The sequence below is a fragment of the Podarcis muralis genome, chromosome 2, assembly GCF_964188315.1.
Source record: "Podarcis muralis chromosome 2, rPodMur119.hap1.1, whole genome shotgun sequence".
Taxonomy (NCBI): Eukaryota; Metazoa; Chordata; class Lepidosauria; order Squamata; family Lacertidae; genus Podarcis; species Podarcis muralis.
Genome location: NC_135656.1, coordinates 113,419,658 through 113,443,168, shown reverse-complemented (window position 1 = coordinate 113,443,168; position 23,511 = coordinate 113,419,658). Strand labels below are relative to the sequence as shown.

General features: G+C 48.1%; 1 protein-coding gene across 3 annotated transcripts in view; it reads right to left on the bottom strand.

The window, feature by feature from the left end:
- The window catches only part of PBX2 (PBX homeobox 2), a 38,096-nt gene extending 14,787 nt beyond the window's left edge, over window positions 1-23,309 (bottom strand). The window contains exons 1-2 of one of the 3 annotated variants that reach the window (XM_028720399.2): window positions 22,798-23,309; window positions 20,365-20,450 (exon numbers count right to left, since the gene is read on the bottom strand). In XM_028720399.2, the coding sequence (XP_028576232.1) occupies window positions 20,365-20,450; window positions 22,798-23,006 (295 nt within the window). In that variant the 5' untranslated portion in view covers window positions 23,007-23,309. The remainder of the gene's footprint in view (window positions 1-20,364; window positions 20,451-22,797) is intronic. The other 2 variants (XM_028720396.2, XM_028720398.2) reach the window with 2 other exon arrangements.
- Between the last annotated feature and the right edge of the window lie 202 nt (window positions 23,310-23,511).

The following is a 23,511-nucleotide window of genomic DNA, read 5'->3' as shown; positions in this document are numbered from 1 at the left end:
TTATTATGGCACTGAGCTTTCAGGCCCTAATTATTTTGCTAAGCCTCTCTAAGGCAGGGGTGGCAAGCTCAGTCTGGCCCACGGAGCGTTTCCTGCCCTCTCCCCATCCCAAAGACCCTACAAATGTTGGCGATGGGAGGCAAAGCCACACAAAAATTCAAGGAGGGTGGCCGGTCCTTCCACCCCCCGCCCTGGCCATTGATATGATCAAATATCAATCATTTGATAAGCAAAGAGGGGAGCGACAGCCGTCTTCCCGGCATGCGGCCCCCGCCACGCAAGGTTAGCGGCCCCTGGTGTCGCAAGACTCTTTGTTGATCTCGCATATATTTAGCAGCCGGGTGTCTTCACCTGCCAAACGTCTGTAGGTCAGGCCGACCCGAAAACACAGCACAGCAGCAGGGGCCCAGTTTAATGTTTTAAAAAAGGAGTAACTCGGCTGCCAACAACAAAACCCGAAGCCAGAAACCACCTTGCCTACTCCTGTCCCTTTAAGAGAACTTTGCTGGGCAGAAATCCATGGCCCAGCGCCAGACAGGATCTCCAGGCCTATAGTTTCGCCTCCAAGTCCTGTTAAAGAGACCAGCCGCGTTCACACTGAATAGCTGACGCACTCTCAGACCACTTTAAACACTCCCCAAGAAAGCTGGGAACTGTAGTTGGTTACTGGGAAGAGGGACAAGCTCTTAAACCACTCTGGGAATTGTAGCTCTGGGTTGCAGGAAGCCATGGCTGTTTATAGTGGTAATATTCCCCTCCCAGAGTGGCTTAACAGCTCATCCCTCTTCCCAAGTACGGCTGGGAATTCTAGCTCTCAGCACCCGTAACCAACTACAGTTCCCAGGGTTTTTTTTAAGGAAGCCACGACTGTTTAATGTGGCATCTATTGCAGTGCTTTAAACGGATGATGTTGAGGTGGCTGCAGGCCCTAAATATGGCAAATGTGGCTTTCGGGAGGCAGTTGGCATAACATAGTAAACTCACTTTGGGGGGGGAAACACGACAGAGGGTCTGACAAACTGGACAGAGGGTCTGACAAACTGCAGAGATTAGGCGGTACAGCAGCGGTCAGCAACCTTTTTCAGCCGTGGGCCGGTCCACTGTCCCTCAGACCTTGTGAGGGGCTGGACTATATTTTTTTTGGGGGGGGGGAATGAACAAATTCCTATGCCCCACAAATAACCCAGAGATGCATTTTAAATAAAAGGACACATTCTACTCATGTAAAAACATGCCGGTTCCCAGAACGGCCGCGGGCCGGACTGAGAGGCCGATTGGGCCGCATGCAGCCCACGGACCTTAGGTTGCCTACCCCTGCGGTGGAGTTACCAGGCAGGCCTAAGCAATGAAAGCAACCATACCAGCTATTTTACACACACCCCAACTCCTCCAGAGCCTCTCCTCCAATGCAAGAGGCAAAACGGGGGCTTGGAGCCAGGGAAAATACTCTCCATCTGGTCAGGCCTCAAAGTCCCATGTGAGCCGCAGAAAAGGACAGAAGGAAATTGGGAGGCAGACAAAGTGCTCTGTCCCATGGGGAGTGGGGCTCGAGATATTTTGATGCCCGAGGCTAATATGCCCACCCCAATATGGCAAAGTTTCCCCCTCATACATATTAACACGGGGCAGGATTGGGGCGAGGCAGTGGGAGGGCTTTCACGAAAATGACTAGCCATAGGCACAGTGGAAGGACGATGTCAGCCACCATGGATAGTAGCCACTGGTAGCCTTGAGGTAAAGGGACCCCTGACCATTAGGTCCAGTCGTGACCGACTCTGGGGTTGCGGTGCTCATCTCGCTTTATTGGCCAAGGGAGCCGGCATACAGCTTTTGGGTCTTGTGGCCAGCATGACTAAGCTGCTTCTGGCGAACCAGAGCAGCGCACGGAAACGCCGTTTACCTTCCCGCCGGAGCAGTACCTATTAATCTACTTGCACTTTGACGTGCTTTCAAACTGCTAGGCTGGCAGGAGCAGGGACAGAGCAACGGGAGCTCACCCCGTTGCAAGGATTCAAACCGCTGACCTTCTGATCCACAAGTCCTAGGCTCTGTGGTTTAACCCACAGCGCCACCCATGTCCCTTTTGGTAGCCTTATTCATCAATAATTTGCCTAATCATCTACTAAACACATGCATTTTTTAAAAACAAGGCAGCCCCTATAGAAGCATGAGGTGGGGAGATGCACCACTGACAACTGCTTGAAACACTGGAAAGTGCATCTGTCAAATGCACTGGCAAAGGCTGGGGAAAACTGAACTCATCCCACGGGAGAAAATCCTGTAGCCAAGTACATGGATTTTTTGTTCATTTTGTTCTTAACTCAGTTCAAATAAGATTATTGGGACGCGGGTGGCACTGTGGGTTAAACCACAGAGCCTAGGGCTTGCGGATCAGAAGGTCGGCGGTTCGAATCCCCGCAACGGGGTGAGCTCCCATTGCTCAGCCCCTGCTCCTGCCAACCTAGCAGTTCGAAAGCACACCAGCGCAAGTATATAAATAGGTACTGCTCTGGCAGGAAGGTAAACGACGTTTCCGTGCGCTGCTCTGGTTCGCCAGAAGCGGCTCTGTCATGCTGGCCACATGACCCAGAAGCTGTACGCCGGCTCCCTCGGCCAGTAAAGCGAGATGAGCGCCACAACCCCAGAGTCGGCCACGACTGGGGTCCGTTTACCTTTAGTAAGATTATAAAGAACTATACAATGTATTACGCGGAATACAGCGACTTTAACCTGACAAGATGTAGAGAACAGCATTTTGAACTCTGCACAGTTGTCCAGGATTTTAACAAAAAGATAAATATCACTTCACTCGGGAAGAGGGGAAAAAAAAGACAAGCGTTGATCCTTCCGGCACCTCTCACTTCAAGCTCCCAAAGTCTTGTTTTTACAGGACATTTGTGCACACCCCTGTGCCTTTCACCCAACCCTCTTTTCTGGTTGAAGAGGTTTGGTGGGTTTCTGAAGCAACAGAAAAAATATGTTTAACCAGTGGGAGAACCGGGAAGGGTGACCCAATTTGCAAACCGCCTAGAACTCTTGCCAATAGAGTATTGCCTATGTATGCTCATGATAGCAGACCTTCAGGTGGTGTGGCAGATTATAAAGAGAGAGAGAATGAATATGCTTTGCATATGGCTAAAAGGCTCAGGGTGGAGGTGATGGGGGAAAACTTTTGCTTGAGATCCCAGAGAGCCACAGGTGGCAATACTGGGCTAAACAGACAAATAGGATTACCTGGCGTAAAGTAGGTACCGTATTTTTCACCCTATAGGACGCACTTTTTCCCCTCCAAAAATGAAGGGGAAATGTGTGTGCGCCCTATGGGGCGAATGCAGGCTTTCGCTGAAGCCTGGAGAGCGAGAGGGGTCAGTGTGCACAGCTGGGAGGCGCAGTGCGTCTTCCCGCTGTCCCCGGACCTGATCTTAAGGCGGGCGGCGGGGAGAAGAGCGCCTTCTCCCCGCTGCCGGCCCCACAAGCGCCACGGGGGGGGGGATAATATTTTTTTTCTTTATTTCCCCCCCAAAAAAACTTGGTGCGTCCTATGGGCCAGTGCGTCCTATGAGGCGAAAAATACGGTACTTTCATTGAAACAGTACTTTGCCCCTGCATTAACTTCTACTATAAAGTACCCAAATTCTGCTCTTTGAATGTTCATTTGAGAGGGGAGTGAATTCGCTGCTGTTCCCCTAAAGATTTTTCCTCCGGCAGTGAAAACATATTTAAGTTGGAGGAGGAGGAATAAATCCTTTTCTGCTAGTGTGCAGGAGGGTGAAGAAGGATCAAAGTCCCACTCATATTTGGGGATGGATTGCAAAAATAAGTAAGTAAGTAAGTAAGTAAGGGGGCTATCCAGCTACATCACTGAGTTATTTAAGTGCAAGGATTTTAATGGATCTGCCCCAAATTTGAATGATGTTAAACTATCACCCAGTGCATTTTAAGAGTGTCTATTGCAGCTGCTATTTTTATACCTCACTATAATCACAGCTGTGTTATCAACGCAGGACAATCAGGCATCCCTTTTGCAGCGAAGATTTATGAGCATCTTGAGATTTATGAGCATCTTGAGGGGACACGGGTGGCGCTGTGGGTAAAAGCCTCAGCGCCTAGGGCTTGCCGATCGAAAGGTCGGCGGTTCGAATCCCCGCGGCGGGGTGCGCTCCCGTTGCTCGGTCCCAGCGCCTGCCAACCTAGCAGTTCGAAAGCACCCCCGGGTGCAAGTAGATAAATAGGGACCGCTTACTAGCGGGAAGGTAAACGGCGTTTCCGTGTGCGGCTCTGGCTCTGCAGAGCAGCGATGTCACGCTGGCCACGTGACCCGGAAGTGTCTGCGGACAGCGCTGGCTCCCGGCCTCTTGAGTGAGATGGGCGCACAACCCTAGAGTCTGTCAAGACTGGCCCGTACGGGCAGGGGGACCTTTACCTTTACTGAGGCCCATTCTGGCATTCTAATCCTCCGGGAGATTACGATTGCCCCAAGGGAGAGTGGGGCACTAACTCTGCCCTCCCCTCATCACTATCCACCAGCTGAAGGCAAAATACCAGCAGCAGGGGGGAGATTGCTCTACTCATCTAGGTCCCCTACACAATTTAGGATCCTGGACAGCCAGGGGACTAAATCAAGCAGAGAACCTACACAAGCAGAAAAAGGCTCTCCACTTCAGAAGTTAATACTCACAACTAGCAGAGGGCAATGAGGAGTGGGGAAGGTAGAGGAAGGAGCATAGCTTAAGGGCAGAACGTTTGACTTGTGTGCAGAACATCCTAGGAAGTGTAAGAAACTTGGATACAGTGGTACCTCAGGTTACATATGCTTCAGGTTACAGACTCCACTAACCCAGAAATAGTACCTCGGGTTAAGAACTTTGCTTCAGGATGAGAACAGAAATCGTGCTCCGGCAGTGCGGCGGCAGCAGGAGGCGCCATTTGCTAAAGCGGTGCTTCAGGTTAAGAACAGTTTCAGTTTAAGAACGGACCTCCAGAACAAATTAAATACTTAACCCGAGGTACCACTGTACTCTCATCGCCAAATGGCACCTTAAACCTAAGTTACAATCGCCGCAATGGAATGTCTAGGCGCTATTATTATTACTATTATTATCATAATTTCTATACCACTTTGTATTTTAAAGAACAAATCTCAAAGCGGTTTACGACACATGAAAACATCAAACAAAACAATCCAGAATAAAACAAATTCAAGCGTCAAGAAAAAAATATTTCGCATCCTTCTCTAAGTGACATTTTGCTTCCCCCAGTCACCAGTCCAGCACCTAGAGATTTCCACGTGGTCGCAACTGGATCCGCACCCGTCACAAAACACGCCTAATTTCTAATTTTTAACACTGGTCCCAGGTTTGATCCCCAGCATCTCCCTTTCCTGCAACCCTGGAGAACCACTGCCATTCAGTGTAGACCTGCGGTTCCCAAATATTTCCCCTTAGAAATTGCTGAGGACCACTAAATGATTTTTCTGACTGTTATAGTAGCTGTAATGCACTGTGCTAGATGCTGCGTGGTTTCTAACGGAGTTAAGGTTCAAACTTTTATCTCCAGCCTCCTGTTAACTTGGCTTCCGATCTTCTCCACTTCTCTCAAGTGCTTCCTCCCCCTATTATTTATTATTTGTATTATTTTTATTTATTGAATTTATATACTGCCCTGTACCCGGGGGTCTCGGGGCGGTTCACAGAATAAAATCAAGATATAAAACCACAAAATACCTAATAAAAATAAAAAACAACAACTCAATATTCCCCCCTCCAAAAAAAAAACAAAAAAACACTACCACATTTTAAAAGGGCATAGGATCAACCAAAGGCCTGGTTAAAAAAGAACGTTTTTGCGTGGCACCTAAAGGTGTGTAATGAAGGTGCCAGGTGAACTTCCAGGGGGAGAGCATTCCACAGACGGGGAGCCACTGCAGAGAAGGCCCTGTTCTCGTGTTGCCACCCTCTGGACCTCTCAAGGAGACGGCACACGAAGGAGGGCCTCAGACGATGATCTCAGGGTCACTTCCCCCTAGTCACTTCCGGGCCATCCTGTTCATCTTCCTGGAAGATTTCTGGATTCCAAGAATGATGAAGCAGCAGCAGCAGTAGAGCCCGCCATCCTTCACAGACACACTGTGGACCTCCTGAATCAAACTTGTGGACCACCGCTGGGCCGTGGCACACAGCGTGTGAACCCTGAGCTAGATGCACCAATGATCTAAGGCAGCACCTTTTGCTCCTAGCGTGCTCCCCACCTTTCCACCCATTGCATGAGGTGTTAGAACGCATGGTGTTAGAACACCAAAATCCCCTGTTCACAGTCCCCCAAGGTGAAGAGAGGATCAGCTATCCCATAATCCCGTCCACCGGTTAAGAATGTATGCAGGGACGTTACTTTAGGTCTCTGCAATGTTTCCACTTGGTCCTAATAAAAGGTATTTCCCCTGCTGCTCCCTTTTTAAGAGGATGCGCTATAAATAGCTACCTCTCTCTGGCTGCGAAGATAAAATCCAGAGCCATCCCGACTGTGTTTTTCAAGCATCCTTGGGGAGGTAGCTGCAAACGACCGCTGGACTTCCAGCAGTAATTCAACACCAAACTACGGCTGAGTGTTAACAGCTGAGGAGTGGCAGGAACGCCCAGCGGAGGCTCAGCGATAACTATCAGGGTGAATCTACCTCTGCAAGAGGCCTCCCCAACCTGGCGCTTCAAACTACAACTCCCACCAGCTCCGGCCAACATGTTTTACCTAAAAGCATGTTATTTTGGGTCCCTGTATCTTAATAAAATCCATGTTCAGGTTTTTCATAAAAGCTGGTTTGAAGAGCCTCACGTGGATTATCTCAGTAATGCTTTCACCAGACCCTGCAAATTTTGTTGGCAACCAGTCTCGAGATACAATGGAGTGCGCCACTGAGGGTGAAGTCAAACTGCTGTGAATTAAAAGGCAAAGGGACCCCTAACCATTAGGTCCAGTCGTGGCCGACTCTGGGGTTGCAGTGATCATCTCGCTTTATTGGCCGAGGGAGCCGGCATACAGCTTCCGGGTCATGTGGCCAGCATGACTGAGCCGCTTCTGGAGAACCAGAACAGTGCACAGAAACACCATTTACCTTCCCGCCGGAGTGGTACCTATTTATCTACTTGAACTTTGAGGTGCTTTCGAACTGCTAGGTTGGCAGGAGCAGGGATTGAGCAACGGGAGCTCACCCCGTCGCAGGGATTCAAACCGCCGACCTTCTGCTTGGCAAGCCCTAGGCTCTGTGGTTTAACCCACAGCACCACCTACGTATTATACAATTGTGGAGTCGGAAGGGATCCCAAGGGTCATCTAGTCCAACCCTCTGCAATACAGGAACAGCAAAACTATGTCAACTGCTTTGATACTCTTATTGTATGTGGAGGGAGGGCTGGGGGTTGACAGTGGTTTGTTTATACAGTTCAGATTACTGTTAGAGGCTTCGCAAACCATGGTTTATGGCGCCGAAGGGTCTTGGGGCTGAACACTGCTCCCCTCCATTTGAACCAGGGAACTCCGGCTTAAAAACAAGCCAGGATCTTTGTGCCAAGTGCGAAGGAAGAGAGGAATGAGCTCTCTCCGCACCAGTGCTCCTTCCTGGCTTCACAGACCGCAGTTTATGTAGCCCCAAAGGCCCATCTGAACTGGGAGTTAATGGCCAAGCACTAAATTTTATCAAGAAAGTCCCTAGCCGAAGCTCTTTGCCACTCCAGCCCAGCCTCTTCACAACGTCTCCTTGTAATAAATCAATTCTGCTTCCTTGGAGGTTTTTAAGCAGAGGTCAGGTGGCCCTCTCAACTCCTTCCTACCCCCACCAAAAAAAACCCTTTTTGCTTCTTTTCCCCCTGCAGCATTTGCCTGCAGTTCCCCCTTTTCAAATTCTCAGAATCATAAGAGTTTGAACGGTCAGCTAAGTCCCACTCCCTGCAAGGAAGGAATCTTTTGTCCAATGTGGGTTTCGAACCCACTACCCTGAGATTAAGAGCTACCTGTCACAGCCTAGCCTCCCTCGCAGGACTGTTGTGCGGACAAAGAAGGAGTGGGGCAGAGGGGAAACCACCTTGATTGAGCTCCTTGGGAGTAAAGGGGGGATAGGAATGGAATAATAACTAAATAAATGCTAAACTGCACTAAGTCCTACCCCATCCCCGTCCTGTCTATTTCTGCCTGGCCTCTCATGTTAGACATCCAAATTATACACACATGACCACACTCTCCCAATTACAGGCCTATAGGACCTGTTTTATGTTCAATCAAAAGAGGTGCGTTGATTTAAACAGGCCCAATTTGCATTTATTTTGTTTTATTGCAACTTGCACAGCCTTTGCAGCTGCCAGATCTCCTCAAGGGCACCATTTCACAACCGCAGCTGCCAAGGGCACCAATTTAACTGCCAGGTTTCGCAGGCTAAAGATAAAGAGGGGGAACAAGCGAAATTCAGCAAGATCCAAAGCGCCGCTCTTGAACACATTCAAGATTGAACCGTGTTTTTTATTTTAAAAAGTGTCCTCCATAAAATAGAAGGGGTCTGTGGATCCTGCCTTCCACCATCCCATTCCTCCTTTCAGAAAGACACTCTTCCCTGGTCTGCAGGGTTAAATATACATATATTGGAATCACAGAATTGTAGAGCTGGAAGGGATGCCGAGGGCTATCTAGTCCAACCCCCTGACACGCAGGAATCTCTTGCCCAGCGTAGGGTTCGAACCCACAACCCGGAGAATAAGAGTCTTGTGCTCTACCAACTAAGGTACATTACCTTGTTTCGAAAATCGTTTTTGGGCTGTGAAAGTTGTAACAGAAGAAGAAGAAGAAGAAGAAGAAGAAGAAGAAGAAGAAGAAGAAGAGGAGGAGGAGGAGGAGGAGGAGGAGGAGGAGGAGGAGGAGTTTGGATTTGATATCCCGCTTTATCACTACCCAAAGGAGTCTCAAAGCGGCTAACATTCTCCTTTCCCTTCCTCCCCCACAACAAACACTCTGCGAGGTGAGTGGGGCTGAGAGACTTCAGAGAAGTGTGACTAGCCCAAGGTCACCCAGCAGCTGCATGTGGAGGAGCGGAGATGTGAACCCGGTTCCCCAGATTACAAGTCCACCGCTCTTAACCACTATACCACACTGGCATACATGTTAGCTCAGTACGATTTTCTTCCATCGGACTAGATGACCCTCAGGGTCCCTTCCAACCCTACAATTCTATGATTCTTAGGTTCAAAAAGGTTCCACTCCAAGGATAAGCCCAGACCAGGTGTGAGGAAACTTTGGCTCTCCTGAGGTTACTGAACTCCACCTCCCATGAGCCCCAGCAAGCATGGTCCAGGACAAGGGATGATGGGAGTCGTAGTTCAGCAACACCTGGAAGGCTGAAGCTTCCCCACATTTGATCTAAAACAAATAAATATATAAAGCCACTTCTGGGCACCTCTAGCTGGCCTGTCCTATCTGAGCCAAAACAAGGCCTGAGGCCTGTGCTGCTGGGCCTGAGAAGCTTCCACTGACAATAATACTTGTATTTTTCTTTCTAAACCCTAATAAAAATGTATTTATTTTTTAAAGAGCTCCCATTTTTAATAAAATGTTAACTCTGGGGTGAGGATGGCATCATGGGAGAGTCAGATGGCAGGCCCGTTTTTAAGTCTCTTTTACTGTCAAGGGGCCCAGCTCAGCTTCTGTGAAGACGCCGCGGACCCAGACAAGAGAGCAACGTTCACCAGAAAACAACAGATTCCCATGTATACACTGTGAGGAAAGCCACCGCAGCTCCTCCAGATGCAGGCGAGCATATGGATCTCTAAAAATAAAGGAGCCGTGGCGCATTTTGCCTCCTGTGGAGGACGCCTGGCCTTGCCTCCCACCTTAACAATGAAAGCAACAGATGCTCTTTCCAGCCATGGGAAATGCAGCTAATTTATGTTCTTTCTAATTTATGTCTTTTGGGGAAGGGCGGCAGCTCAGCGGAGAAGCATCTGCGCCCCGTGCTGAAGGCCCAGGTTCAATTCCTTGGCATCTCCAGGTAACAGGCAATGGAGAAATGTCTCCTCCCTGAAATCCTGCGCAGCTGCTGCCAGTCAGTTTAGACAATAATGACCTGGGGGAGTCGATGGTCTGACTCAGAATGAAGCAGTTTCTTATATTCCCCTATTCCATCCACGCACCCTAAATCTTTAGGTGGGCAGACCATATGATTTTCTTAAATTTTTAAAAAGGTACCACCAACACTCATGTAGATCAGGAGTAAGGAGCCTTTGGTCATCCTGATGTTGCCAAACTACAACTCCCATCAGCCGCAAGAAGGAAAGCCAACGATGAGGGGAAATGGGAGTTGTAGTTCAGTAAACATCCAGGACAGCAGTCACGAAATTAAAAGACGCCTGCTCCTTGGGAGAAAAGCAATGACAAACCTAGACAGCATCTTAAAAAGCAGAGACATCACCTTGCCAACAAAGGTCCGTATAGTTAAAGCTCTGGTTTTCCCAGTAGTGGTGTATGGAAGTGAGAGCTGGACCATAAAGAAGGCTGATCGCCGAAGAATTGATGCTTTTGAATTATGGTGCTGGAGGAGATTCTAGAGAGTCCCATGGACTGCAAGATCAAACCTCTCCATTCTGAAGGAAATCAGCCCTGAGTGCTCACTGAAAGGACAGATCATGAAGCTGAGGCTCCAATACTTTGGCCACCTCATGAGAAGAGAAGACTCCCTGGAAAAGACCCTGATGTTGAGAAAGATTGAGGGCAGAAGGAGAAGGGGACGACAGAGGACGAGATGGTTGGACAGTGTTCTCGAAGCTACCAGCATGAGTTTGACCAAACTGCGGGAGGCAGTAGAAGACAGGAGTGCCTGGCATGCTCTGGTCCATGGGGTCACGAAGAGTCGGACACGACTAAACAACTAAACAACAAAACAACAACAAAACATCTGGGAGCCCAGAGGCTCACCACATCTGATGTGCACCAGTATGGGATCACTTTTAAATGTTTTTTGATGAGAAATAATTATTCGTTAAATTTATATACCGCCCTTCATCCAAATATCTCAGGGCGGTTCATGAGACAAAATAAACATCGTATTACACAGAGACAATCACAACCTGCTTTTTAGAAATAGCTTAAAAACCGGCCAGGACAGGTGAAGCGGTGACATCATAGGGGCCAGCCAATCAGCACAGGGCACAGCCGGATTCTGATGGGAACATGTGACATCGTAGGGGCCAGCCAATCAGAACAGGACACAGCCAGCTTCTGATGTGGAGAGGAAGGGATGGGTTTCCCCTGACTCAGAAGGAAAGGCTGCACTCCTGTACAAAACTAGTATATTTATTGCTCTTCTGTACAAAACTTCTGTACACTTCCCTGGTGGGCTGAGTGCTTGTGTCGATGCACCCAGTTTGGAGCAAAACCATGCTTGCCCCGGAGGTAGATGCAGCTGCCATACAGATGGGGCTCTCAAACCAACGCCACCAATAGATAGGTTTCAGTGCCTTACTTTCCTGCACCACCTGCACCCTAGGAGACCAGGCCTTAAGGAAAAGGGTGTCCTTTGTGGATGCAGACCTGGCCTGAAGAGAGACTCAGGTGACCTTCCCAGCTTGAATCGTGCCTGTCGACTCTCTATCCCAGCCAGGATGCACCAAGCCCAGTAAATCCCTCTACCTGCCTTTGACCTCGCATCTGCTTCTGGCCACCCCAAGCCTTTACTGCCGCCTTGGAATTTGACTTTCCGCCTGCCTTGAACTCTCTTCTTCATTGTGACCACATCTATCACTCATCTTGCCTGCCCACACCCAAAGCTGGCCTGCGACTGCGGCTTGTCTCAGAGCTAGGGGAAGGCCCAATGACATTCTCCCCCGTTTCCAGGACTGCACAACTCTGCGCTCAAAAAGCCAGCCAGCAAAAGCAAGTTTCTGGACCTCATGGTTATGAAGATGCACATAAAGCAGTCTGGGGCATAAGGCCCTAAAAGTTACTAGCCTATAAAAATGTTTACTAGCCTACTGAGAACCTGCAGATGGTTTACCCGCAGTGTTTACATGCTCATTGTGCAGGTGGGAGCTTTTTTCTTCCGAAACAGGGATGGGAGGCTTTTGGCTCACCATTTTGGCCTGCAAAGGCCATGTCCCCCAACCCTACCCACCTGTCAATCAGCTGACATCACTCATGACATCAGCTGCTGGGTGGGAGGGTGAGGTCCAATTCTGAGTTGCACAGGCAAGTTTCCGGCAGCGAACAGGCGCTCACAGCCAAATCCCCTGACGAGCAGGGATTAAATCCTGCTCAGTTTGGCTGTGCATGTCTGTTGTTTGCTAAGCACCTGGCCCGCACAGCCAAAGCAAGCAGCTCCAGGTTTTTTGCAGCATCGACTTGCAGGCCTTTTCCCTGCACTACCAAGCGCAGAGCTGGCAACGCCCCTTGCACTGTGGTTTACGAGTGCCCGGCGTGATGTCATTATGATGTCACATGATTGACAAGCAGGCTGTCCCTAGAGCCAAAAATCTTCACCCCTGCTCTAGCAGCTCACTCTGGTTTCTGTGTTGGGGACAGGAAAAGAATGGACAACGCCGTCTCTCCTCTGCCAGTCTACACACTCGCTTCCATGCACGTGTCTGCGGTAACCAGGCTAGTGCTTAACTGCAAGCTTCCCTTAAATAATATGAGCAATGTGAGCCAGAAGTTTTAGAGACTAGAGACAGGTGTGGCCAATTAGCCTCTCAAGCAATTGTCAGAAGAATGCCAGTGCATTGCATAACTTCCCCCTTCTCCTTGCCAAACCAAAGCAGGATTAATTATGCAAAATGAGCAAATTATGAACATCTGCATCAACTCAGCCTTTTTTTTTTTTTTTTTTTTGGTATGGAATTAAAGCTTTCTTGCGAGGATTTGTTTTTTTAAGCAGAGAGAACATACCTTGCTCTGGATCTTGAGGGAATGAAGATTTGCCTCTGGCAGTCAGGGAGGGGCGCAGCTCTAAGCCTCCCCGACGGTTCCAGGTACGGCAGGGCAAAGGTTCAAAAAATAAATAAAACACCCGTGCAAATGCGTGAGGCAGCCAGTGGGAGGGGAGAATAATTAAAAAATGGCAAGACTTGGCATGCATACACACCCTTTGTACAATTAGCGTGATTTCAGTGCCGCTTCTAGACTTTAAATGGCTTGCAGCAAAAACGTTTAAACCGCAACAACACCAAGCCACTTCATTCGAGTTGTAAAACAACCAGAAAATGACCCTGTAATTAATCCTACTTTGCGAAGTCAAGAAGAATACTATCTCTTCCTCGGCATCTCATCCTAAAGGGGCCAAAAAGATATGAAGACAAGACGTTTCACATGAGGAGCAAGGATTCCACTAAGCAGGATTCCTCAATTGCTGGGGGGTGGCGGGTTGGACTAGATGACTCTTGTAGTCCCTTCCAAATCAAATTCTGTGATTCTAGCAAGAAAACACTGCTCCTGGCAAAGGATAGCCCTGATTTTAGTGAGATTCTCAACAGGACATCTCTATTTGGTTTAAATCTCTCTCTTTGGATGGGGGGGGGTCATATGGGAGAAGGTGCTCAGTCAAATATGCCAGGGTGTTTATTCCTGCATTGCATGGGGTTGGACGAGATGACCATTGGTGTCCCAACTCTACAATTCTATGAGTCACCCTGATAAAACTGATATAGTACATTCCTCCCTTGGGGTCCCTTTGCACCCCATAATTCCATGATTCCAACAGCCAATGCAATGCATTCGAGACCAGCTTCAGTTTCCAGACTGTCTTCAAGGCCAGCCCCCCGTGCAACTGATTGCAGTAATCAAGCCAAGAAACTACCAGCGGATGGATCACAGCATCTATCTAGATGCTATCTTGCTATCTAGAAAGAGGTGCAACTAGCTGGAAGAGGTGAAACCTCACACCCGGCTGCAACTACCAGAGCAGTCTTGATCCCCAAGTACGGTTATGGCCCAGATTGAGATGGGATGCAGAAAATCAATTTCAAAATTTTAAAATATGGAATTTTTTTTGCTGATTTTCAGGACCAAAGTCCTTTCACAGCAGCTTGCAATCATGACAGCATGACCAACCTGACCTTTAAAACCACATACAGATAAGGATTTTTTTTCAAAAGACAAAAGGTAAGCAGAACACCATAAAGAGACAAAAAGAGGACCTATTATAACGCTAGGCTGCTTGCATCCATCATATAGAGTCGGCATACAGCTAGCCAGCTTGCAAATAACACAAGCAAGTTTAAACCATCCCAGCTACCTAAACAAAGGCAGATTGAAATGGGAATGTCTCCAAGCCTCAACTATATGGACAGAGCCAAACTATGTCATCTCCAAGGGAAGGAGTCCAATAGATGAGGGGCCACCAGGGTGGATAAAAATCATTTTTTTAAAAAAATGAATTTTTAAAATTTAAATCTATTTTTTTATTTAAATTGGATTTTTAAAATAAAATGCTTTTGGAGGAAAAATCTTTCTAAAGATAGTTTTCTATTTAAGTTACATTATAGTCCAAAGGCTATTCATCGGGAAATAAGGATTTGTTTTAAGTTTTTCACGTGTGCTAAAACTCAGTGGGTTGTTTTTTTAAAAAAAATTGTTTAACCACACCAGTTAACAAACATGGATGCATATGCTATAATGTTATTGTTTTAGTTACCGTAAATAAATTGTTTAAATTGTTATGACTGAAATTATTCTTCTCCTTCCAATAAAATACAGCAGTTGTCCAAATATAAACAGTTAACTTATTAAAACTCACAATAATTACAATTATCTATGTATTTCTAATAGTATCACCAAATCTGTAATTTTTTATAAAACTGTAAAAACTACTCTGAAAATTTATTATTCCGAAAATGAAAGCTTCCTCTGGTTGTAAATATTAAGATGATACCAGCAAGAATGAGTCTTTCTGTAAAAAAAATTAAAAAAATAAATAAATCAAGTCTTACTGAGTAGTGATTTAAATCGATTTGATTTAAATCAAATCCGCCCTGGGGGCCACCACCAAAAAGGCCCTGTCTCGTGAATTCACTAACAGGTCTGCACGCAGGGCCTCTGTGGCCCAACATTTACACCAATGTGGGGCCCTTAAGGTCTTCTCCTGGAATCGACAAAGCTTCTGAGCACCTGCATACGCACACCTATTGCCCTCTTTTCTCCTGGGAAAAGTACATAGAGCTAAAGGAGGAAGTTGAAAAAGCAACGCTCTCCCCCACTTCCTCTTTCGCCTTTAGGTGCTTTGCAAGGCTCAGATTATTTCTACTGGCTCCCACGGAAAAGCACTCACACCCTCTCTTTTTCTGTCTCTCCAGTTCGCAAGGAAAGGGATCAGAGGGGGTTGCATCCATGGCCCTTGCTCAAAAAATACAAATGTGCCCACAAGCCGCCCCACAAAAAAAGTTTGACAGCCCCTGATTTACTATGAGAATGCCTGAGCTGTCTAGCTACATTGCCTTACGTAGGAAGAAGATTCTTAAATTGGTTTATAACTGTTTAACCCGAAAAGACCCACAACAGGCTTTTTCAATGTAGGCCTCACTACTGTCCTCCATTAATGCAGCTGGAAATTTTGGCTTCCTCAATGAAGCATTATCTGCAGCACCTCCCCTATCTAATTGGTATCAAAAGAGCCCTGGTTGATCAGTTCAAAGGCCCACCTATCGTATTTTTCGCTCCACATGGCGCACCAGACCATAGGGCGCACCTAGTTTTTAGGGGGGGGGGGGTAAAGAAAAAAATTATTTCCCCCCCCAGCCCCAAAGAGCAAAGAAGCCAAGACAGCGAGCGGGATGGATCCCGCTCGCTGTCTTGGCTTCCTCTTTAGCCGCGCACAACCTCTCCAGCCGGGAGAGGCTGCGCGCGGCTTTGGCAGAAGCCAAGACAGAGCGGGATGGATCCCGCTAGCTGTCTTGGCTTCCTCTTTAGCCGTGGGGCTGGGGTGGGGGAAGTCCGAGCTTCCCCCGACCCCAGCCCCCAGAACGGGTCCGGGAGCGATGGCGAGGTTGCGCGCAACCCCGCCTTCGCTCCCAGAGCTTGCTGCCATCCGCAAGCCTTCTGAGCCTGGCGGGAACTCCCACCGGGCTCCGAAGGCTTGTGGATAGCTGCCCAAAGTCCGGGGTGCGCAGCGCTGCACTCCCCGGGATTTGGGCTGCAGGCTGCTATCCGCAAGCCTTCTAAAGAGGAAGCCAAGCGCACCGACCCCTCTCACTCTCCAGGCTTCAGCGAAAGCCTGCATTCACTACATAGGACGCACACACATTTCCCCTTCATTTTTGGAGGGGGAAAAGTGCGTCCCATAGAGAGAAAAATACGGTATTTTAGCATCCAAGTCGTATCCCAATTTAAAGTTTAATAGATTTATAAGCCACTTTAAGAAGACATTATTCACAAAGCTGTGCATAATAACAAAAGCCACCAAGGAGAATAGTTTCAAAACATATAGAAAACCTAACTTATTTCATAATATTCTATCAAGCAGAGCTTTATTTTTCCCATTTCTAAAGTAACAACGAACGGACACAAACGTCTAATAAATATAACCCAGCAGCTTCCAAGTTTTTAAACATCTCAATTTGTTCCCTCTTAACACATCAGAAAATAATTCTCAACGCATCCTGAAAAAATCCCAGTGCACATTATCCCAATTTCATAGGAACACTTTCCTAATTCAAATTTGTATGGGAAACCCACATCGGGGGCAAAAAATAAACATACTTCCTGCAATTTAGAGCGCTATCTCTTCAGTCCAGTTTGCATCAACCGCAAAAAGATACAAAGAAAAAGGTAGGTTCTGAAGGATCACCAAAAGATTTCAAAGGAAGGAGCCAAACTGTCCTCCCAGGCAACTGAATTCCTTAAGTATGGGGGCATCGCCGAGAAGGCCCTGCTCCATGTCCTCACCACACAGATTGCCTTAGCTGTCAGGCCCCTGAGCAAGGCCTCTGGAACAGATCTTAAGGTTATTTTCCCAGCAACTGGTATTTCAGAGGCATAACACATCTAAAAACCGGAGGTAGGATATAACCATTATTTCTTGTTACCATGGATACATTTATCCTCCTCAGGATCATATGCCTCTGAACACCGGTTGATGCAAACCACAGGTGGGGAAAGTAGTTCTGTTGCATTCCGGTCCCTTCCTCGTGGGCTTCCCATCGCGATATCTGGTTGGCCACTGCGAGAACAGAAGGCTGGACCAGACAGGCCCTTGGGCTAATCTAACAGGGCATCCTCTAACCCAGCATCCCCAAGCTTCGGCCCTCCAGATGTTTTGGACTACAATTCCCATCATCCCTGACACTGGTCCTGTTAGCTAGGGATCAGGGGAGTTGTAGGCCAAAACATCTGGAGGGCCACAGGTTGGGGAGGCCTGCTCTAAGTGCTGGCCCATTAATAAGACAAGGTGAGGCGACTGCCTCAGGCGGCAAGATTGACAGGACAGCAGATCCAGCCTCCTAGAGAAGCATCTGGCAGAGACGGATACGGCACACTCCTGGGAGGCAGCCCCCAATGCCCGCCTCTACAGTGGCCGCCTGGCCAACAGGAGGCGCTGCTGGTCTCCTCCCACCCTTGCTCCCGAAGTGGATCTTTATTGCCCCCTTGTTCCCTGGCTGGGAGGGGACACCATTTTGTGGTTCGCCTCAGGTGCCAAAATGTATTTGGGCCGGCACTGGCTCCTCTTATGTTCTTATAAAAAAAAATTTAAATTAAAGCTGTCTAGGCCAGTGGCCTTTGTCACCATTTTATGGCAGAGAATCCCATAGTTTAATTACATGCCCTGTACTTCCCCTTTTGATCCTGACGGCAGATCCACGCTATAAAGTACACCCGACACATATTCAGAGCACACAAATTGCCCCCAAAGAATCCTGGGGACTGTGTACAGTGGACGCTCCGGTTACAAACGTGATCTGTGCGGGAGGCGCGTTCGCAACCCACGGACTGCGATTCGGTGCTTCTGTGCATAGCGTGATTTAGCGCTTCTGCGCATGCGCGACCGCCGAAACCCAGAAGTAATCCATTCCGGTACTTCTGGGTTTCGGAGGGTCCATAACCCAAAAAAATGCAACCTGAAGCGTCTGTAACCCGAGGTATGACTGTATTGTCAAGGGTGCTGGAAGCTGTAGAAGAGGAAGGTGCAGTTCCCAGGATTCTGTGAGGCAGGCGGAGTCATGTGCTTTCAATGTGTGTTGGGCATGTTTTAAAGGTATGGTACGGATCTGCCCCAAATCTTCTGTCAATCACCTTCAGAAGAACACTGAAAATTGAAATTGACCCTCTGGTAGTAGGAGAGCAGGAAAAGATAAACTTCTCCTTATCCATTTTCTCGACGCCATGCATCAGTTTATAAACACGAACGATGCCTTTTCCCTTCTGACAACAACACTCATGTTTCATAAGCAGCCTTTTAAATTGCAAGCTTCCACCCAGCATCTCTGCTTTGGGTGATGTTGCAGAAGCAAAACATCCATCTCATATGGAAACCACAAGGTGTTTTCCCTAACTTCCCCAAATACGATTGGACTCCAACGCCCATCAGCCCCAGTGAGCAAGGCCAAAGGTCAGGGAAAATAGGGAGATGCAGCCCAGCGATATCAGGAGCGGACCAGCAGTTGGAGAACGCTGCAGGGAAGGAAACAAACCAAAAGCCAAAACCTTCGGCACGTTTATTCAGAATCAAATGCCAATGTACTGAGTTGGGCTCCCTCCCAAGGAAGCATGCACAGGCTCCAATTGTCTGCACAAGCCCCACTGAATTTTGTGGGGATCATATCTGAGCAAACTTGCACAGGACTCGGCTGCGACTGCTTGCCTAAACTAGGGACCACTTCAAAGGCAGGAAACTTTTTCAAACCGATTTTCTTGGCGACCTTCTGTGGGTCACATGACATGGGTGAGAGGAGCCGAGCAAGAAGACATTCATTAACACACGCCAAAACATTCAGTCCCACAGCTTTCACCCATCGCTTTTTAAACTTCCGGGCCTATCTTTCATCCCAAAGAAATGGGACTCGCTGTTGATATTTTCCTGCATGTCTCTCTCCCATCTATGACTTTTACCTCCTTTTAAAAAGCACAACAACCCACCCTAAAGCAGCTGCTTACAGAAGGGACGAAAATGGGAGGCGCACCATCGGTGCGACACAACTTATCCCGGAGTGCATGATCCGTTTGAGAGTTCCAACCCACCGGTTGGAAGATCAGCAATTCAGAGCTCACGTTTGAGCAAAACAAAACGAAAAGTATTCACACTCACTCTCTAAAACACAGATTAGTGTTTCCAGAATCCAGCTTAATGCTTTCCTGGCTGCAATCCCACTCCCAGCGAGGCCTCCGAACTCCTATTGACTTGAGTGGGATTTAAGCAGTTTAAATAAACGTGCAGATGACCAAACGAGGCCCTAAAGACAGCTGGCCAGCTGGCCATTACTTCGGATACATGCGGCCCAAATCCCAGCAGCTTAAGACTGGATGAACTTTAATGACAATCCCAACACACACATACAAACCTCTCACTCTCTCCTTTTCACTAATCCTTTTAAGGCTTGGGCTGCTGGGTTCTTTTCACTTTTTAATCTGGGCACAGCACAACTTCCAAGGAGCTGGCAGGAAACTCCAGTTTCTCCTCCCTGCCTCTCTCATGCAGATACACAGCCTTAAAGGCACTTTGCATATCCCATCCCACCCCCCTCGGCAAAAGGACACCCCACAGGGTAGCCTAAAACTTAAGAAGCAAGCCAGTCAAGGAAGCATCCCAAAGCAAGGGAGAATTTTGGGGAACACAACAGTGATGGGAGGAAAAGGCGGGGATGAAAGTTTCAAAGACAGGAGGGGAGACCGGGGTGGGAGGTATTTATTTCTGTGGACAAAAGATCCTGATGCTACCAGAGACCCCTTTATGGACTAAGCGACCCCCATTACAAGTAAGGCAGTGTGAGCAAGGGGGGGGACATAGGGGGACATTTCCATCCTTGCACACAAAAATACACCATGGTCAAACAGCGGCGGGTGGAGGCAGAGAGAGGAGGCCGGTGGTGGGGCAAAGTTGCTACAAAGAAAACCAGGCAGGCGGAAAAAGAAATTTCAGACGCGTCAAGATGGCGCAGGAGACGACAGGCCTCTGGCAAAAACCTCTGGAGGGAAAACACCGGCTCTTCTGCCTTCCTCCTCTCTACCACAGACTCCCCATAATCCCCATTCCAATCCCTCCTTTTCTTCGCTCTACAATATAGTGGGTTGTGGGGGGTTATTTTGGTAACAGGTTGAGAAATATGTGTGTGTGTGTGTGTGTGTGTGTGTGTGTGTGTATTTGAACAACAACATACAGCCACCCCTCTCAAACCCGGAGCCCAAACAATACAGTACCTGTCTTTTCTTTGATTTCGCAGAGGACGGTGAAGAGAGCTGGCTTCATGCGGTGACAATTCAGGGCATGTTTCCTGCAGTTTAAACAGTGGGAGAGAGAGCAGATAAAGCCGGTGGTTTTTGAGGGGAGGAAAGACTGGATTTGGAGTTGTCATAAAGAGAAAGGAAGTCTCTATCCATTTCCACAATAGCTCGCAGGCCTGAGCCTGGCGAATCAATCAATCAATCAATCAATCCATCCTCGTTTATTCGCACATATAATGGAGTCCCCTCTCTGCCCCAGTAATTCCCAGTATAATTCCAGCACCTGAACAGCCTAAACAATAAAAATATATATTTCCTTCAGTTGTTGGAATGCTTTCTAAGAATGTGGAGGGGTGTTCAGGTACAGTAAAATGGGCAAAGTTTGGTCAAGTTAGGAAAGGTGGACAAAAAGGGGGGGGGGGAATCTTAAGGAATGATCCCCGTTTACCCTTCACTGGAATTACATTTTTGCATTGCTTTGATTCCTCCATCTCATCTTTTAAAATCCATTTTATGCAGTATTAAACAAATTTCAAACACTTTCTTCTGATATATAATTGCAGCCTTTGACATTCTTTTGGTTATATAGCTTTCCCCATTTCTAAACAATAACTCAGTTCACAAAACACTGGACTCGGGCTTTGCAACTCAGAAATTGAATAAAACCTGGATATACCGGACAATCAAAGCACACAAGCACATATTCAGAGAAACAACCCTCAAATTATTTTGTTCCCCTGCCCCAAACAGAACTCAGTATTTAGACTATCACACAAACTCACGATTCTCCCCTCAAAACACAACTTCCAAGTTCAGACCAACACAGTGTCCTGAGAGCCCTTTTCTCTCTAAAAGGCCACAACTTCCACAAGAATTCAGCACAGAAAACCTCTCCGCAGACCTTAATATCTACAATTCACCTCACACTGGATTTAATCCACATAGGTACACGGATCATAGGAAATAAAAAGACACCCCTGAGGATTTTAACTTTCTCAGTATAAAATACCTCTCTTCCCAACAGCCACTTCACAACCCTTAACCACACCGGTCTTGCATTCTCTCTCACAAACACGGTGCCAATTCCCAGCAGGGGGAAAAAACAACCTCCCAGGAATTTGGATGTCCAGACGTTTTGATACAAACCACTCCACACACAAACGCATATCTGAAACCAAACTTCTGGCAATCGTTCTGTCAAACAGAAACCATCCGACCAATAATATTGCCTCTAATCTAAAGACTGGCCTACAATATAAAGTCTTTTTATATATATATATATAAATAAAAATAAAAAATACAGCAACCACACAAACTTATTATTCAAAGTTAGACAAAAGTTATAACTTCAGCATGAGACCCTTCAAAGAGTTTTATCTGCAAGTAGGTAATTCTTTTGCTCCCTGCAGATCAGCACATATCACCAAATATAATCAAAAATTTAACTGTTAATATATTTAACTACACAACAGAGACCCTCTAAAATATCAACCTCAGGGGTTTGGGATACCCCTGAACCAAATGTGAAAATCTGGTGGCTTGGCTAAGTGAACAGGCAGGGAGTGAAAAGCCAGGCTACTAAAACATCTGGAAGGGAAGCAATGTCTGGTGGTTTAAGGAGAAGGTATGGGCCACAGGAATAATGTGAGCAGCAATCCCTAGAATCTCTCTCTTCAACCAAATTCCAGTTCCCCCTATTATTTACGCTGGGATTCCACACCAACCACCCCTCCCAAACCAGTTTACCAGCACCACCATCCTGTGCATATGAACGCCCCACAACAAGCTACAAACCCCAGAGAGCAAGTTCAGTTACCCTAAAATGGCCCAAGTCCCAAATGGAACAGGCCCCAGCAACCCTCTCTGTAATCCACGCTTGGCTCCCCTGAAATCCGAACCTCTCCTTCCCAACTTCTCCACCCAACAAAAACAAGAGCCAACTTGCTCCAGACTTCCAGGCCTCAGGCTCTCCTCCTTTCTGAAGAGGCTCCACTCAAGTTCCCCGCAACAGACAAGGGAATCCATTCTTAACCCTCAACCTCATCTTTCTTCCCCATCAAGTTCCCCCAAATAACACCCCCTCCACGTTCAGTTCCTGCCCAATCCAGCTTCCCAAGTCCCAAATCCGGATTTGGGGGAATACCCCAATAAAACTGGAGCACCTCCGCCCGAAACCTTGAACTTCCAAGTCTCCACCCAGGCGCACAACATGCGCCCCCGAAATCCGGCACCACCAAACTCCGCTGGAAAGCGCGGGCCACCCCACGGCCCCCAGGTCTCGGTCCCACAGCTTGCATCCCAAACTACTCCTCGCCACACACAAAGGGAGGTACCCTCCCAGGCAACTTTCCAGCACCCCCCTCTCCCCCACCAGCCCGTGCGCCCCGGAATGGCGAGAGGGTAACCAACTTTGCCTGCGCCTCGTCCAAGCTTTGGTCGGTGATGGTCATGATCTGTTGCAGGATGTCGCCGATGTCTTGCTTGCGCGGCTCGCCGTTATCCGAGGGGGGCTCGTGGAGGGAGTGGGGGGTCATGCTAGGGACCCCCGGCACGGCCGGATGGCCCGGCGGGAGCCCCACGGCCCCCCGAGCTTGGATCAGCCTCCCTTGGTCATCCATTCCGCGGGGGCGCAAAAAGCCACCAAGGCGAAAACTGTCCAGCCGAGCGCGAGCGAGCGCGCACACAAAGACGCCGATCCTAACGCTGCCCAAATCCGGAGGCGCCCGGGCGACGTCGTCGAGGCACGGCTGGGTTTTGTATAGCTATATAGATCTACAGATAGCTATAGGCAAGATCTAGAGATCTCTATTATTCCATCTTGGCTGCGCGCTCCCACGGCCCCCTTCCCTTGGAGACTTTGGGGCTGGGAAAATGGAGTCCCACACAAGGGCTGGAGGAGGAGGAGGAGGAGGAGCTGGAAAGAGGGAGGGAAGAGGAGGAAAAAGGAGGAGGAGATGGAGGAGGAGAGAGCAGCTTCTCTGGGTTTTCCTCCCTCCTCCTTCTCCTTTCTTCTTGACGCCTCCCCTCCTTTTCCAAGCTAGCGCTGCTGTGTGTATATAGAATACATTTACTGTATATGGAACAGCGCTCTCTCTCTATGTCTCTTTGCTGCCCCCAGCTGGA